General features: G+C 42.0%; 1 protein-coding gene across 2 annotated transcripts in view; it reads right to left on the bottom strand.

Annotated features, from left to right (window-relative positions):
• The window catches only part of Fam3c (FAM3 metabolism regulating signaling molecule C), a 55,338-nt gene extending 44,718 nt beyond the window's left edge, over positions 1 to 10,620 (bottom strand). The window contains exon 1 of one of the 2 annotated variants that reach the window (XM_085840801.1): positions 10,427 to 10,620. Coding sequence is in view for 1 of the 2 variants with exons in the window: in XM_085840800.1 (XP_085696926.1) it covers positions 9,453 to 9,471 (19 nt within the window). In the remaining variant the exon portion in view is untranslated. Of the gene's footprint in view, positions 1 to 9,452; positions 9,573 to 10,426 lie in introns of those variants that run through there. The other variant, XM_085840800.1, reaches the window with a different exon arrangement.
• Positions 10,621 to 17,765: the final 7,145 nt, after the last annotated feature.

Raw genomic sequence — 17,765 nt, 5'->3', positions numbered from 1 at the left:
AAGACTGCAGGCAGTCAAGAAGAGATAGGCCCAGAGACAATAAACACAATGGTGAAGGAATAAGAAGGCCTCGGCTAATAATTCAGAAAGCTAGTCTCCAGGCTACAAGTCAAAAGAACATAAATGATCTGTGTATTCAGTGAAAGAGAGATACAAGAATTTGAACTAGTTTCCAAAACCAGAATATTAGTAATGAAGAGAGTAGTCTTAGAATATAGATAAAAATGCAAATATTCTGCGGGGAAGTGGAGGCAGGCAGATCTCTTAGTTTGAGGCCAGCCTGGTCTACAAAGCTAGTTCCAGGATAGCCAAGGCTATGCAAAGAAACACTGTCTCTCAAAACAAACAAACAAACAGAAGTGTAAATATTAAAATATTCAAGACAGGATACTTAAGGAATTCAGGGCTCCAAAAGTGAAGGGATAGTCCAAAACCGATTTTGATGGTTTTAGATAGATAAGAATGCTAACTGAGAGGTGCAAAGGTCACCTGAAAATAAAAGCAAGGAAGGCCACACTGCCCCAAAGTGTGTGCACACTCAGGGTCTGAGAGTAAAAAAGAGTCTCAAGGTAAGACTCCTGGGAACCAGGCCCAGTTTTCTGGATGTTTTCATTTAAACAGTTCTTTTAGCCCAACTCCCTAGATTGGTCCAATTTAATACAATTTTCTAACTAAAAAATTGGGCTGTTATATAAGAAAGACCTGTCTAGAACTCATTAAGATAAGGACCAACAGGTCACAGGTCCAACCGCACTTCCCACTCCTTCAATACACCACGGTTCTGTATCAAAGAAACAAGCCATAAAAACAATTACCATAAAAACAATTACCGTCTGGCCAGGCAGTCCCCCACCACCACCAGTTGGCTAGTCTAGCTGTCCTAGGCCTTACAGGCCAGGACAAGGGGGTTCCAGAGAGGAAGGACACTCACAAACCCCATCCCATTTCTCCCGATGCACACTGATGTACTAAAGACCTTGTTGACAAAATACCACGTCAATCAATTTGGCTCTTGCAAATTGCTCTGGGAATTGCTGATCCCACTAGCCACTCCAGAGATTTGACAGTTTGTCAGACTGACTTAAGTTTGAGTGTGAGAAATCCTTACTACCACCTCAAGACAACTATGATGAAAGAAAAATATGCGCACACATATATACCGTAGCATAATGCTAAAAACAAAATTAATTCAGACAAAAAGAAAATAGTATGGATTATATTTCACAAAATAGAGAGCCACCATTCACGTTAATCCAACTTTAATTCAGTGCTGGCCAAAGAACAATCTTAACCAAACCAATTAAATTCAGATGATTCTAATAGTCAAGTGGGCTAGAGCTTTTCTTTTGCTAATTCAATTTTTATTTTATGTGTATGAATGTTCTATATGAGTATGTCTGACCATTTTGTGGCCCACCGAGTTCAGAAGAGGCTAGGTATCAGATTCCCTGGAACTGGAGTGACAGAAGACTGGGCTTGAACCCAGTTCCTCTGCAAGAACAAGTGCTCTTAACACCCCAACCCCCAACCCCAACCCCCCAGCTACCTTTCCAGCCCAAAGAGAGCTGGAGCTTTTCAAGAGACTACACAAAAACAGGTAAAACTACAAAACAATAGCCCTTAGACTATACTCAAGCCCAGTCTGTGAAGGTGGATTCCTGGACCACCCAGATAGGGCCACATACTGCCTATAAATCAACACCATTCCGGGGGTGTGGGAAAGGACCTTCCTGGATGATTAGCATCAGAATCTAGACTGGGGAGTTGAAGTGCCTTCCTCCAGCGGGGCACCAAGTAGGTTGTTTGCCCAAGTGTAGTTCCTCAGACATAGTAGGAATTTCCATCCATAGCTCCTGGCTCCAAACTCCTTCCCACAAGGCAGGATGTAAGAATTATCTAATTGTTATTCTATACTCCAATTTTTCTTTCCCCTTGCAAGAGATAGAAACCTAACCTAACCTGTGTTAATGCTAGCCACAAATAACCTTCAGTGCAGCTCTGTCTGACAGACAGGTCACAAGCCTCTCCTCAGCCCTGAGGCCTGCTGAAGAGGCAAGATGGATTGCTGGGGTTCCCCATTCAATCCACTAGCATTAGTTCATTTCCTTTCTGTCCAACCACATTTCAACACAGCTGCCCATGCTTCAGTCATGCCTATGGAATGAAGTCTCACAAAATGCCACAGGACAGAGCCCAGAGCCTGGAAGACTTCCACAGAGGAGAACACTACAGTTCCTGGGGAATGGTACACCTAGAGAGGGCAAGGAAACTCTGTTCCCCTTCCCATACCACAACCTCTGCATCTGCTCGCCAGTGTCATTTCTAATAGCCTGGATGCAGTGAACGGTAAGTATAAACCTCACAAATTACTTGAGCCTCAAGAAGTGGTTGTGGGGCCCCCAGCTCATAGCTGGTCCTGGTCCAGCAGATCCATATGTAAAAAAGCAGCCTGGGCTTGTAATTGGCATCTAAATAGGGAGAGGCAGTGGAGATACAGAGCTTCAACACACTGACACTGTCTCCAAATAGATCAGAGGACACCCACCTGGGATCTGCGGCAAAGGTCCTTTGTGTTCTGGTTGGGAGAATTCCCATCCGCCTTGGAGGACACATCTTTTGCATTTACGGTGTTGGAGTAGAGGAGGAAACACTGGCTTTTCTAATAGGGAGGCTCTGCTCTCTGCCTGCATTTAGGCTGCATAAGGGCTAAGCTGCACAGGCACACAGTACCATCAGGTCTGCTAAGTGGCAACATGCCAACTGCAAAGCCTGAAGCTCTCAGCCTCTGGAACTGTATGAGCCCATTTTTTCCCCCAAATAAATTGCAATATATATAATAAATGGCTACAGAAATGTATACAGCTTACTACATAGTACCTTTATCTAGCTGTATACATATGCACACAAACACACACACATATATACATATATATATATGTGTATATACATATCTATCACCTATACATACATCATTTATTTTTTCAAGCGAACTTGGACTGTTTAAGGCACTGTCAAGACTAGAAGATAAAATAAATTTTCATCCTCTGAGCATTTAATGTCCAAGAGGAAAATGGTTGGTACTGAAAGTGTCTAGGGTAAGCTACTCTGCTAAGTCTACATACAAAAGTGCACTACTGGAAACAAGATTCAAACAGCAGGTACAGTGGTCCAACACTGGGAAAGCAGATCTCTGTGAGTTGAAGGCTAGCCTGGTCGACACAGTGAGTTCCAGGACAGCTAGAACTGTTCAAGCTAAATAAAGAGATAATGTCCCAAAAGAAAGAAAAAAAAAAAGTTGCAATACCATACAGCTCTATGCATGTGACTACTGACAGCAAAAGCCCAGAAAACTTCTGTGTAAGAAGTGCTTTGACATCAGGTCCCACAGTCCCTACTCCAGTGTACACCCCCAGCTAGATGGAACAAAGATGGAGGGTTTAACTACATGGCAGCTTTTGGATTTTGTTGTTGTTCTTGTTGAGGGTCTTATTACATAGCCCTGGCTGGCCCGAAACTCACTAAGTAGACCAGGCTAGCCTGGAATTCAAGAGATCGGACTAGCTCTGCCTTCCAAGTGTCTCCCAGCAGGTCTGGCTCAACTGTGTTTTCATAAGGTTTTATTTATATAGACAACAAACTCTGGGTTTCATACCATCTTCATGTTTCACTCATTCAAATTTTATTTCTCAACCTACTCTGAAAAATGATTCTGCCTTAAAGACTACACAGGCTTACGTGTATGGTTAGCTGAGCCTTAAGGAGGAGTAATTTGTTTAATTAGAAAAATAAAAATAAAATAGAAGACTGAAAAAACTTCCCTAATAGCAGGTACCTTAGTAGTTGAACATTTTTGCTAGGTTATTTGGAGAATACAGATGGCTTCTATGTAAAGAGTGTTGACCAAACGCACAAGTTCTGTGCTTAATCAGCCATTTCGCCAGCATGTGTCCTCCACGGAGGAAGCCTATATTGCATGAGAAGCAAAAAGAATCTAATTCAAATGGAAACACCTTTACCTTCCTATAGCTGGAGCCAGCAAAGATAGGAGTGAGTCTGGACTGTTTCCAAACCCACAGCTAAAGACAAAAAGACACAGACAGAAATGGTTACTAAGTTCTGCTTCACTGCTGATAAGATCATGGCTGTGGAAACAAGGTAACAGCGCTCTTCTTTATGTGCGAGCTGGCATCATTGTTGTGACTCGCTTTAAAAAGGAGCTGGTAACTGTGTACCTGATGCTTGGCCAACTTGTATCATCTAGCTCTTAAACACATTTCCTAGGCTGGGGAGACAGACCAATTGCTAAAGCACTTGATGTACATGCATCTGGATGGAGAGCCAGATGGAGTTCTACAAGCCAGACAAACTTTAGAAACAAAAAAAGACAGGTAAAAAGACTGTATCCATTGGAAAGAGATTATTAACATTTAAAAATCCAGTTCAAGGACAGGGGCTCATGGGCACCATCAGCAGAGTGGCCACCTGCTAGGCTCTGACTCTTTCTCAGCCAATGCATCAGGATGTAAGTCTTAGCTACTGTTCCAGTGCCAGGGATGCCGGTACGCTCCCTGCCATGATGATAGCAGACCAGACCTCTGAAACTGTAAGCAAGCCCCCAACTAAATGCTTTATAATATAAGGGTTGTCTTGGTCATGGTGTCTCTTCACAGTAGTAGAACAGTGACTAAGACAGATGAGAAGATCAAAATTTCAAGATTATCCTTTACTAGAAAATGAGTAGGGGCCCAGCCTGGGCTAAGTCAAACCCTGTCCAAAACAAAAACAGGAAACAGCAGAACAAGGACAGGGCTTTAGCTCGGTGGTTCATCAGAAGCCTGGAGTTGGCTCCCTAGCAGGCAAAGCAAGAACAAACAATAACTCAGTATGCAACATAAGCTGCTACTATTGTGCCACTGTGGAACGTAATAGATGGACTTTAACATCAAGTGATTTTCAAGACTTTAACACTAAATGCTTACTAGAAATACTAACTTGAAAAAGGATTTAATATTGGCAAGACACTTTAGTACTGAATAGTAGAAGACACAGATTTTTAAAAAATATAATCTACACAAAGTGAGAGGGAGCAAGCGAATGTGGGAAGGAGAGAGGCAGAGAGACAGACAGACAGACAGAGGAAAAGGGAGAGAGTTAGTTAAAAAAAAAAATTAAGTATGATGCACACACCTCTAAATCTTAGCACTTCAAAGATAAAAAGGAAGGGACATAGAGTCTAAAGTCATCCTTGCCCAGACAGGGAGTTCAATGACAGAAAGGGCTACATGAGACTCTTCTAATACACCAAGACAAAACCCTACAAAAGGAATATGTAAGTTATGAAAAAGGGAAAAAAATTGTTTTTAAAGAAACAAACTAATCTTGTATTTTGATTGGAGGAAGAAAAAAAAAAATTAAGCACAATAACAACAACAAAAACTCACTCCCACAAAGTGGTACAGAGTTCTTCCAAATGGGAGAATACAAAGCCACAGACTGAAAACTTGAAATAAGGAGTCAGTAGAACAACTCTTTCAGAATACTGTTCTACTGAAAAATCTTGGGAAGAGTGCATACTGATGGCCTACTCCTGGCTGCTTTGGTTTGTCTGACACAGAATTTCCACAGCTAGCTCCTGCCACCTCAGTTTCCCATCTCCAGAATGTTGGCCTTACTAGCATGTGCCACCATGCCCCATCTCTGAATTTTCCTATCTGAATCAACATCTTAGGGCTTTTCTTCTTTTGTCTTCAACAGCACAAGATGCAAATTGATTTAAAAGAGGATTAACATCTAAATGTGGGTAAGTGGGAACACTCAAGTCCAGGGTGCTCCTTAGTTCTCCCAGAGTGTTTGTTACCCAAGGAAATTCAGGAAGGAGATGAAGCAAAATAGAACCCCACTGGTGAGACTTCAGTGTCCTCCCAGCCCTGCCATTCACTATTAACTGTCCCTCTACCTTACTTAGAAATTGCTCTTCCTTGCTGGCAACCAGGAAGAATTCAGAAACCTGTTATCTGATCTACAGCAGCCTGAATAAAGCCCCCTTCTCCTACACTGGCAAACGCAGCTGCAGCTCTAATACCTAACACAGGTTAGGGAAAGTGTCCGGCGGCGTAGGCCAACTTTGCCCCAAAGACTTAATGCAACAACAGGTGCTGGAGCCTGACAGACATTCTGAGAGCAGTGTTGCAACAGACAGCTCACTGTTGAGTCGGCTGCTTCCTAGCAGAACTCTGGAAACTGTAGAAACCACAGAGACACCTAGATTCTTTCTTTCCTCTCCAGGCACCTGAGCTAGCCCATTACAGAAATGTGCCAGTTGATCCGCATGCACTTGACAATGTTTTCCAACAAAACACTTAAGGGATTAAAAAGAAAACGGCCTTGTGTTCGTCCTTCAGCCTAATAGTACAGATAAGCAAGTTTTTTCATCTATAAAGGATGCTCATACACAGGCTGGGCTAGTCTCCACAGACTTCTCAATAGTACAGAAAGACGGATTCTAACCTGCAGACACTCCATCAGGGTCCCACTAGCTCTTAAATTTTTTAACTCACAGCCAGAGTTCAGGTCTCTTTTGAGAGATTGCTGTTAACCTTATTACCATCACATCTAAAAACCATTCAACCCAGGAGGGTATGTGGTGTGTGCAGGTGGAGAGTCAGTAAGCGGGAGTAAATGTGGGCTGCTTACTAAAAAGGACCAATAAAAAGCTGTAGGTCAAATGGAACTGCCACACCTATGCAAACACTGTATGAAGTAAATATTTCAGTGAACAAGTCTATTAAGCCACTAATGCATAAATAAATGGAAATGAGTAGCCAGATTAGATTGCATGACACCTCAAAGATATGTCTGAGGCACTCCTTAGAGCTCAGCCACTAATACAATCTTCACTACAAACAGATGTCAGGCAAGGCCACCTTTCATAAACTCTTACAGTTTGCATGGTTGAACATCTGAAGAAATATTGATAGAATTGGTGTGTGTGTGGTGTTTGTGTGTGTACATGTCTGTGTGGGTATGTGCATATGTTGTATAGGAGAGAAAGTGTGTGTGTGCGTGTGCGTGTTCATGTGCGTGTGTGTATGAAACCAGACATCAATGTCGGGTGTCTTCTTCGGTTACTCCCTAGGTGGTCTCTCATTGAAACTGGAGATTCCCCATCAGGGTAGACTGACCAAGCAGAGAGCCCCAGAGATCCCCTGGCAAGCATACTGACTGATCTCCCAGACTTCAATATAATATCCTTTACATTATATCCTAACCCTCATAATAACACTACAAGAGAAGCCCTAAAACCTTAGACACCTAAAAAGGTATATTATTAATTTTAAGAAACACACTTAACAGTCTAAATACAGAGGCTTCCAAACATGTTTGGGTTGGGGGGGTTTTTTGTTTTGTTTTATTTTTGTTTTGTTTTTGTTGTTGTTGTTGTTAGTAAAATACATCCTATCAAGTTCTTCGAAGGCCTCAATAAAGTGTTACCCACACCAGGGAGGTGTGCCTTTTAACAAGCAAATGTCTCTGCTACTGCAGACCTACAGGATCAGACTCCCAGAGTAGGTATAAGAACCAGGCATGTGTAACAAGCTCTTTGGGGTAACTCTCTCAGGCTGAGAGAGAGCTTCAGGACTACAGTGCACCAACTCACACAGAAAACGTTAAGAAGGGGGAAAAAATCAAAATGAAAGCCAAGGCAGATCTAACACTGAATTAAATCCCCGAGTCCAATTCCTATGATAGGAATTTTCATTATTTTCTGAATGGAAATAGAGCCAGCAGTCCCAGGGCCAGGTCTGCCAGGTGGAAGAGGGAGAGGCAGGCAGGAAATCTGGAGACTGGCATGAAGAAAGGAAGAAAGAACTCCTGTTTGCAATGCTCAAAACAGACTCTAGCTCAAACTGTCCCCATGTTTTCTTACAGATCTTCTCTTCCACAAAGCAGCATTTTGTTTAAAACTCCGATAGTCACTTGACAAACTGAAATGGACATTGGATTTCTGGAACCCAGTGCAGAGACCTTAAAAATAACATTTAGTTTTGCTTGCTCCTTTAGAATTCTACAGCTGTTTAAATACCTTAATCCTACCCTATCCTACTACGGGAAAGATGGGCAAATATTATCGAGTACAATGACAAAGGGCTCAGAAGTTAAGTATGCTGACAAGTCTGACATCCTGACTTCAAGTTCCAGAAAGAAAACCAACTCCTACAAATGGTCCCTGATCTCCACACATGCGCCACAGCATGGGCCTTGGCCCCACCCCTTACATATGAAAAGAATGCAAGGTAAAAATAAGTAAATTTCCTTTGAGAAAAATAATAAAAATGAAAAAAAAAGTGTTCACTATAGGAGGATCAAAATAGGACATCCATATTTCAGCTTTCACTCTGTTGGGGTTTTGTTTTATTTTTAAGAAAGAAAACAAGAGCAGGAGGAAATAAATTTCTACTCAGTCTGGTGGGATCTTCCTTTCCTGTAACTACTTCACATTCCACTTGATACGGATTCACAGTTTCTTAATCTCATGTTTCCGGATTTCCCTGCACTTCATTCATACCTAGGTCAAGTGTCAAACTGAAGTATATCAAGGTTCACAGAATTCAGCAGCCAAAAGCTCCCCAGAGGGAAAAGTGCTGGAAGAGAGTGGTTCTATCTGCCCACACAGAAAGGCAGGTAGGTCAGCAGCCAGGGGCACAGAATAAAAGGAAGGCACTGAGGTAAAAGTTGTATCAGCTCAGACAATTTTACAAGCTCCTATTTTGATCCTATGCAATGCCCTACAAAACTCACTCCAAGCCCACTAATTGCAGGTAATGCAGGGTGCCATTAGTTTACACAGCTGATCCCACAGAACTGCTTTAATAAGCCTGGAGGAGCCGTGATGAAAATCACCAGAAACTCACTGCTGAGGATGCTCATGCAGCAATCAAACTATCACACAAGGCGCTCAACAGTCTTACTGAGGGAGGGACCAAAAGGGAGAAATGTGCCATTGAGAGTCTGTGCCTGCCTCTCTGGTCTACATAATTCCATCATTCTGTGGCTTCCTGTCTCCACAACCATAGGGTCGCAGAATGTCACCGACTAGAGGAATTATATCTCGCCCTTTTTATGTTACAATTTCTTCCTACAAAGAAGAAATATTTTTTCTATTTTTTTTTTCCTGCTGTGTTCACAGCTGTAGTTTGCATGATACTCTTATACCTGAGTAATGAGCAACGATAGATGAACGTCTTGAATTTGATGCGTCGAGCTGTAACGTGCTGGAAGTCATCAGCTGGTTGTTTTAATAAGTAGAGTACATGTCTTAAGATTCTATGAAACAAACCTAGTCACTTGCGTAAAACCAAAAACCTAGCATACTGCCATAGAGAAATCACCAGATGAGCAACCTCCAGAAAGAAACAGGCTGTAAGACAGCAGGGCAAGGGAGAGTAACTTACTTTTCTCAGTGAGTGGCATCTGGGAAGTTATTGACTTTACTTCTTCAGTAATGGAGGTTTCTCTGTGCTCCCTACGGCACTGTATGAGAAACAATGTTTCCAAAGACTTGGAAATTTTAAGTCTATCACTGGTCCTTCCAGGAAAGCACAGGCCATGGGACCTGCCATTACCATCCAACTTTAAAACTCTCTCAGGAAATAGGTGTCCTAATCTGTAAAATCTGAGCAGTAATAATAGGACCCGTGTGAGGAGTTGTGAAAACTAAATATGCGCTAGGTAATACTGGGTAACTCTATCTAAGACGGTAAAGATGCAAATTAGGGACTTTGTATACATGTATTTCTTCCTATGAAGAAACGAAGCAAAAGTTCTATCAGATAGTAGTTCTATATTATAGGAATTAACTATGTAAATTGAAGCTGATGACTCCCCGCAAGTTACAGCTAGATGTGTCGATCTCAAATCGTCCATCTGTCACTCATTACTAAGTACAACAGCGCTGACCATCATGCGTACTACAGCTGTGAACGCAGCAGAAAATAAAACTAAAAATAAAATGAACAGCACTCATCAAAGACATAGTACACCTATGTGTTCACTTAAAAAAGGAGAAAGCATCTCCAGTTGGGCAGGGACGCAAACTTTACGAGTGGGTCTAGGCGGTCCAGCATAGAGTTCGAATCCAGCACGCCCGTCCATCCCATCCAGTTCTCTGGGAACGCTCAACCTGCAGGATACCGACCACGAGGGGCAAACACCGGCTTCCAGGTGCAGCCGGAGCCCGGTGGCGCTCGCGACCCAACGCCCGGTGCAGATGCCGCTGAGCGGGCCGCGATGCTCCGGACGGCCGGGCCCCGCTGCAGCCAAGACCCGCATCGGGCTGCGAGGCAGCCGGCAGCCGGCGAGCTGCTCCCTCGGCTCCTGCCTCCACGCGCCCAGCCGCACCCAGCCCAGCCGCCAGCCCGAGCCTCACCCGTCTGCGGTCGCGCCGCCGTCAATCCTGTCGGAGGCTGTCGGGAGGTGCCGCCGCCGCCGCCGCCGCCGCCTCCCGAGCGCGCCGATCGCGCCTCGGCTTCCCCCGGCTCCTCCGGCTTCGCCGCGCGTCCGCTCGCGCCGAGGAGGAAGCCAGCTCGCCCCAGGCCTCCTCCCACGCTTCCCGACGCGGCCAATGAGCCCGGCAACCGCGGAGCCGCGCACGCCCCCTGGCGGTGGAGGACCGAGCCGACGCTGAGGGTCCCGGAGGAAAGGCCACCGCCGCCAAGATCCCGGGTCGCGTCTGCGACTCAATGTGGACTTGCCACGTGGGAGCTGCCGCGTCCGCAGCCAGGAGCTGAGAGGCACCCGGGGAGGAGGTAAAATGTGTCAGCGCCTCCGCCCTTCAGTCACACACACACACACACACACAATCTCAATCCTTCAAGCGGCAATTTGAAATGACATAGGGAATCTTCACTTGACTCCTGCAAACTAGGTAACTGATCATAAAAATCCTCTAGGCAGGGGATTCATAACAAATTCTGCAACCCTGAATAATCTATCCAAGGGGAAGAGTATTGTTTGCATGCTGCATGTCAATTTCTTCTTTCAAATTATTTACTAGTATGAGGAATGTTTTTCTCATCTGTTAGGAAGTTTACTTTTTATCAAGATTTTATGAGTAACTGGGAAATTAATACAAATTTTGCTATGCACAATCTAAGAATGCAATATTTCTAGTTTCAAATCCATATCTGTATAATTTGCAACTGCTAACTTCTTTTTTTGGAAATCAGGCTAATTTATGGTAGCAAAAATTAAATTTAATGAAGTAATAGGGTTTAATTATAACAATTATGTTATCAAATTTCAACTTTCCCCCCAAAACATAAAACATACAACCTAAAAAGAACTATGGGGGCTGGAGAGATGGCTCAGCAGTTAAGAGCACTGACTGCTCTTCCAAAGGTCCTGAGTTCAAATTCCAGCAACCACATGGTAGCTCACAACCATCCGTAAGGAGATCTGGGGCCCTCTTCTGGAGTGTCTGAAGATAGCTACTGTGTATTTACATGTAATAAATAAATAAATCTTTTTTAAAAAGTTAATGTATAGCAAAATTATTAAATAAATAAATAAAATAAAAAGAACTATGAATGCTGTTGCTTAGGCCCCAGGAAAGGGAAAGAGGCAGTAAACAGCTGAGCTAAATTCCAAACACCTGTCTAGGCCTTTGCTTTGTTACTTAGTTGCTATGAAGAAACACTATGACCAAGGCAACTCTTGTCAAAACAAAAAAACCTCTAATTGAGGGCTTTCTTACAGTTTCAGAGGATTAGTCCATGGTCTATCAAGGTGAGAAGCCTACAGGCATGGCGCTGGAGCAGTAGCTGAAAGCTTTAGGTAATGATCCACAGACAACAGACAGAATAGACATTGTTGGGCTTTTGAAACCTCAAAGCCCGCCCCTAGTGACACGCCTCCTCCAAGGCCATACCTCCTAAATCTTCTTAAACAGTTTCACTAACTGGTAGCTAAGCATTCAAATATATAAACCCATGGGGGAGAGGGGCATTTGGTTTTTTACAGTATTAAAAAGCCATAACAGTTAATATACATACGCATCCCCTCTAGTTCCTGTATCCCACTAAAAGAATTGATGAAATCTCTCGAGTGGGAAAATAAGTTCCCGTTTGGGAATGAGCGTTTCCTCGGTAACTTAACAGACTAGGAAGGAAACTATATTTGCTACATTCTGATAAAACCTGAATTATTTTATTCTGATAAAATAAGCAATGCTTATTCCGAAAGTCAGTTTGATTTTGAATTTCCAACACACAATAAAATAAAGCTCCGAATCCGTTCTTTGGTCAACAATAAAATTAATAAATGAGTTACAACCAACATTGTTTTGCTTTGATTCATTGAACAGACTAGAGCTAAACCATTCCTAAAACACGTGCAGCACGGTGTGTGGGAATCTGTGTCTATGTATATGTTTTGTGTTATAATGTAGACTATATATATTTCCTACTCAGTACGGGTTGTGGTTTTGTTTTGTTTTTGTTTTTAGTCAAAGTCACTTGTTTAGAATGGTTGTGACTTAGCCTGTTTTGTGGAAAAGTTGGGCTAACTTCCTGAGTTTTATTTGCCTAGGGTAAGGGAAGTGCTCAGGATTAGTGAAAGCTCTTGGAAGATTTCACAGGTAAGGAGAATGTAGGGAACTTTACAGCTCTGGGAGGTACTAACCAACCTGATATTACTGCGTCTTATAATGACAGGCAATGATCACTTATGTTCTAAAGCTAATGTTGCTTATATACTTACTATGTGACAGCACATGTCTAAGATTGTTACATCTGCTTATTCATGTAATCCTATAAATACAGAGGAGGAAGGGAAGGAGGAGAAGGAAGCTATGCCCAGAGTCAAAGTGCTAAGACCTCACAGAGACAAGCTGCACCCCATATGAGTAACTTCATAGTCCCTCTCTTTTGCTTGCTTAAAAAGAATATTCATTGCTCAGGCCTGGGGGCACATGCCTTTAATCCCAGCACTTGAGAGGCAGAGAGAGGTGGATTTCTGTGAATTCAAGGCCAGCCTGGTTTACATAGTAAGCTCTAGGTCAGCCAGGACTACAAAGAGAGACTCTGTCTCAAAAATACAAAGGAGGAGGAGGAGGAAAGATTTATCCTTTATTCAGTACATGTGGGGTTTGAGATAAAACTACAATCTGTAATTATAATGAGTCCATCCCATCATGTTAAAGGTTAAAAATTATTAAAAAGCCCCAGGATATTAGTTAATTGGAATAATCGATTTGAAATCATTCTTCTGTATTTAGAAGAGCAGATCATATATAAACATGGACACCAATGATTCCAGACACCATGGAAAGTAACTCAGACCAGGATATTAAATGGTGAGAGAGTACCATGTGAGAGGGAGAGGGGGATAAGTACCTCCAAATCACCCCAGTAACCCACAACAAGGCACTGTGTAGGTGTGCTGCACTGTGCATGCCAACCTCTTAGGGCTTGGGCTAATGTCCCTAACACCATGTGTTAAAGTCTTGATTGCCAGCCTGTGCTGTTGCTGGAGGATGTTGGGCCCTGTAAGAAGAAAGGACTCTGAGGAAGTTACGTTACTAAGGGTCATTGGAAACCCAACCACTTCCTCTTTCTCTTTTGCTTCTCTGTCACTGTGACACAAGTAGCCTCCTGCATAATATTTGAGTTTATAATTCAATGTAAACATTTTTATATGTTAAAATAACCCTACTGGCCAGCTCCTGCTATGAGGTCCTGCCTTGCCACAGGCACAAAAAGCATCAATCTAACCAACATGGCCACAAACCTACAACATGCAGAGCTGAAAGAGATCATGCCTACTTTGTGTTGATAACCTCAGGAAATGCATCCATTGACAGAGAGCTAACACAGCTTAATGAATCCCCAAGGTGACTCCAAACCACGCCAATAGACCTTCCCAGGTGAAACAATCTGCAACATCCTGACATAACACACATTTGTTTTGTTAATTTCTGAGGAAGTTTTAAAAACAGTAGTCAATAATGTATATAACCATAGGTTTTACAAGGAGTAGAAGCTGGCCAATGCTACAAGGAGTAGAAGCTGGCCAATGCTAGGAGTATAATTACTCTAAAATTATATATATATATATATATATATATATAGTTGAATTATAAGCTCAAACTTGAGGGGAAGTCAGAAACTCAACTCATCAGAAAAAGGAGAGACATGACCATTTAATGAGAAATACAGAGTAAAAGTAGGCATATATACTGGGTAAAATATAAAACACAAATGTAGTTTAGAACTATGATTTAGAATTTTTATAACAAGGTACATTCAGAATTTCTAGCTTTGTCCTTGTTCATAAGAACACAATATTTATAAAGAAGTTAGAATGTTTCACAGCACTATATTTTGGTATATATCCAATACAGTCCATATATATATATATATATATATATATATATATATACACAAAGATATATCTTTTCATAAAAAGCATACTTAAGTTTTCAATCTATTACCATTATTATTAACATAGAAGAAAATTCTAAATACTACAAAACTTTGGTTATTTAAATGATACAATGATATCATTTTCATTCTACTTCTAGGGTGCCTTTCAGTGTGTGAAAACAGCATTTGTGTCCACATTATAAATTAAATTAGGTGGTACAGTGTATAATGGTGACCTACATCTGAAAATTTATTTAAATAGTGACTACAAAGTAAATTCCTTGCTCTTGAAATTATTTGCAAATGAATATTACAAAAATTACTAAGGTTTTTAGTACACCCCCCCAAAGGATATTTTGTAATTCTGTAAATGTAATTTGTAAAATACTACCCCCTAAGGAATTTTCTCATTTAATGTCATGGTTTTTTGATGCCTTATAAAAGGATTATATGATAATGTTAAGTGTGTAATGAAAAAAGATGCAGAAACCATGGAACAGATTATACACACAAAGAAAGAGATGCGGATATGTGGGGCTGTGAAAGGCAGCCTGTTTTGGTTGAATGAGGCTTGCTCCAGTGACCCAGTAGAGACCCAGTAGGAAACTTTACAAGGGACGGAACAGTAGGCCATGTTTCCAGAGACAGGTGCCTGACACCATAGAGCCCCCAACTCCATAATTCTGTGACTATAATACACACAATGTCCCAAGCTTCTAACATTCTGGCTAGACTCCACCCGCACAGTTACCTGACTATAGCCAGGTATTCTCCTCCCCACAGTTACCTGATAGCCCAGCCCACTATAAAAGGAGCTGCTTGGCCCCTCCTCGCTCTCTTTAAGCTCTCACCTTTCTTACTCTCCTCTCTAGCCCTCCTTGTCTCTCTCCCTTCCCCCATCTCCACATGGCCATGGCCGACCTCTCTCTCTCTCTCTCTCTCTCTCTCTTTCTCTCTCCCTGCCTTTCTACAATAGAGCTCTAAAACCATAGTCTGTCTCTACTCATCAAGGCCCTCAGTGCTTGAACGATGGGATAGGCATTCCCCTAAAGAGCTGCATCCAACCTCCCACCCGAAGGCCTTCCTGCGCTCCAGCCAGGGACCGGACCAAGGACTCTCACCTGAGTGAGAACCACTCAGCAACCCCCCTCTCCCTGCCCTCTCTTCCCTTCAGCCCTGGCCAGACACCCACCCTGGGCTCGCAGTCCTCCGCATCTGCCTTCCTAGAGCACCGAAACTCTGGCCGGACACGGGTTTTCTCCCATTCCCTTTATTCCTCCGCGCCCACTGCCCCCGCACAGATATACATATGTGCACAGTCTGAGATATAGGCAAACACAAATGCAATACACAGAAAAATAGGCACTTTTAAATGTATAATAGTATTCGGGGTCTACAAGGTATTTTACAATGTTTATTTGCCTGGGGCTGGAGAGATGGTTAGGAACGCTCGATGCTATTGTGGAGGGCCAGGATTCAATTCCCAGTGCCTACGAGGCAGCTCACAACCACCTATAATTCTAGATTCAGGGACCTAGACTTTGCTTTCGACCTCTGAGAGTACGAGCCATGCACGTGGTACACATACATATATGCAAACCACATAAAAATAAATCCATCTAAAAATATTTTTTATTTTTTATTTGTCCGACTTTTAAGATAAATACCTTAAGAATTTTAACAGCCATGAAGCAAATGGAAAAATGTGACTACACCTTTGACGTTCCTCTCTCAGTAAATAAAATTAAGTAAGCCTCAAGTCAGTCCACATCCATTAAAAAAAAAAAAAGATTCAGCTAGAAAAAGCTTCACAGAAAAAGCAACTGAACAAATACTGAATAAAGTCGTGTTATCCTAAGACAAAAAAAAAAAAAAAACTTCCTTTCTGAAGAAGGTAGTGTGGAAACCCTTTGAGCACAATAGGTCTCAGGCTGACTGTGCTCTTTTTATTAAACATTAACTTCTCTAGTTACATTACATTGCAATGCGCTGTTTGCTTTGCAAGGCAAGCTGGCAGAAATACATGTAACAAAATACCACCCAATTGTTAGTATCCCCTTAAGATTGTTCTCTACTAAAATTACCTACCAGGCCATTACAAACAGGTTAGCAACAATGTGGGGTCCAAAATCCCAAGTGTTCACAACTGGGCTAGAAAATGCACACGTAACAAAACAGATAAAATAAAACAAAACAGAGCTTTCTGATACATTGTTGGGCTCCTCTGGTCCAGGCTTCCATTGGAGGCTCTTTTAAGTGTGTAGAGCCTTTTTCTAATCATCCTCAGGTCAATTACAGCCTGCCCCAAGGAATTCCATAGAAATCCTGGATGGATTGACTTTCTTTTTTTTTTTTTTTTTAAATATTTATTTATTTATTTAATGTAAGTACACTGTAGCTGTCTTCAGACACTCCAGAAGAGAGCATCAGATTTCGTTACAGATGGTTGTGAGCCACCATGTGGTTGCTGGGATTTGAACTCAGGACCTATGGAAGAGGAGTCGGTGCTCTTAACCGCTGAGCCATCTCACCAGCCCTGGATTGACTTTCAAATGCTGGCATTATTTCGTGTGCAGCATCTCTTCCCTTGATGTGTACTTATGACATGAATATGGAGCAGGAATCGCCTCATTATCCTTTTCTGGTAGCTTTTTAAATTGCCTCACAAATTCTAGCTTAATGCCGATTACAGCATCTTCATTGTTTCCACTCCATGGCAAGAGAACTCATATCCATGCTCCCCAAATTTGCATCTTCCACAATGTTGTAAGCCAGAGCCTGTTAATTATCTTTGTGTTACTGTAACCAAAATACCTGACAGGCAAAAAAATAAAATAAAATAAAATAAAAAATAAAAATAAAATGGAAGAAAAGATGCATATTGGCCCACAATTTCAAAAGAATTTCATTCTTCTATGGCAGGGCAGCCATGGTAGAGTGGCTTATTGTGGTGAAGTGGAGGTTTGTTTACGTGGAGACCAACCAGGTACCACATCTGAGCTATTCTGATGGTATCCTGATTGAATATGAAAGCTTAATTATGAATCCTTTGTTATTTTCTTTTCTTTTTTTTTTTTTTGAGATTTATGTTATTTTTTTTAAACCTATTTTTATTTATTTATTTATTATATGTAAGTACACTGTAGCTGTCTTCAGACACTCCAGAAGAGGGCGCCAGGTCTCGTTACGGATGGTTGTGAGCCACCATGTGGTTGCTGGGATTTGAACTCTGGACCTTCGGAAGAGCAGTCGGGTGCTCTTACCCACTGAGCCATCTCACCAGCCCCCTTTGTTATTTTCTATATATATTTATTTTGAGATATTTTCTTTAAAACTGCTGAGGTC

This window comes from Mus caroli, unplaced genomic scaffold (genome assembly GCF_978045245.1).
Source record: "Mus caroli unplaced genomic scaffold, Mus_caroli_1 scaffold_7, whole genome shotgun sequence".
Taxonomy (NCBI): domain Eukaryota; kingdom Metazoa; phylum Chordata; class Mammalia; order Rodentia; family Muridae; genus Mus; species Mus caroli.
This window is presented reverse-complemented; position numbering and strand designations above follow the sequence as displayed.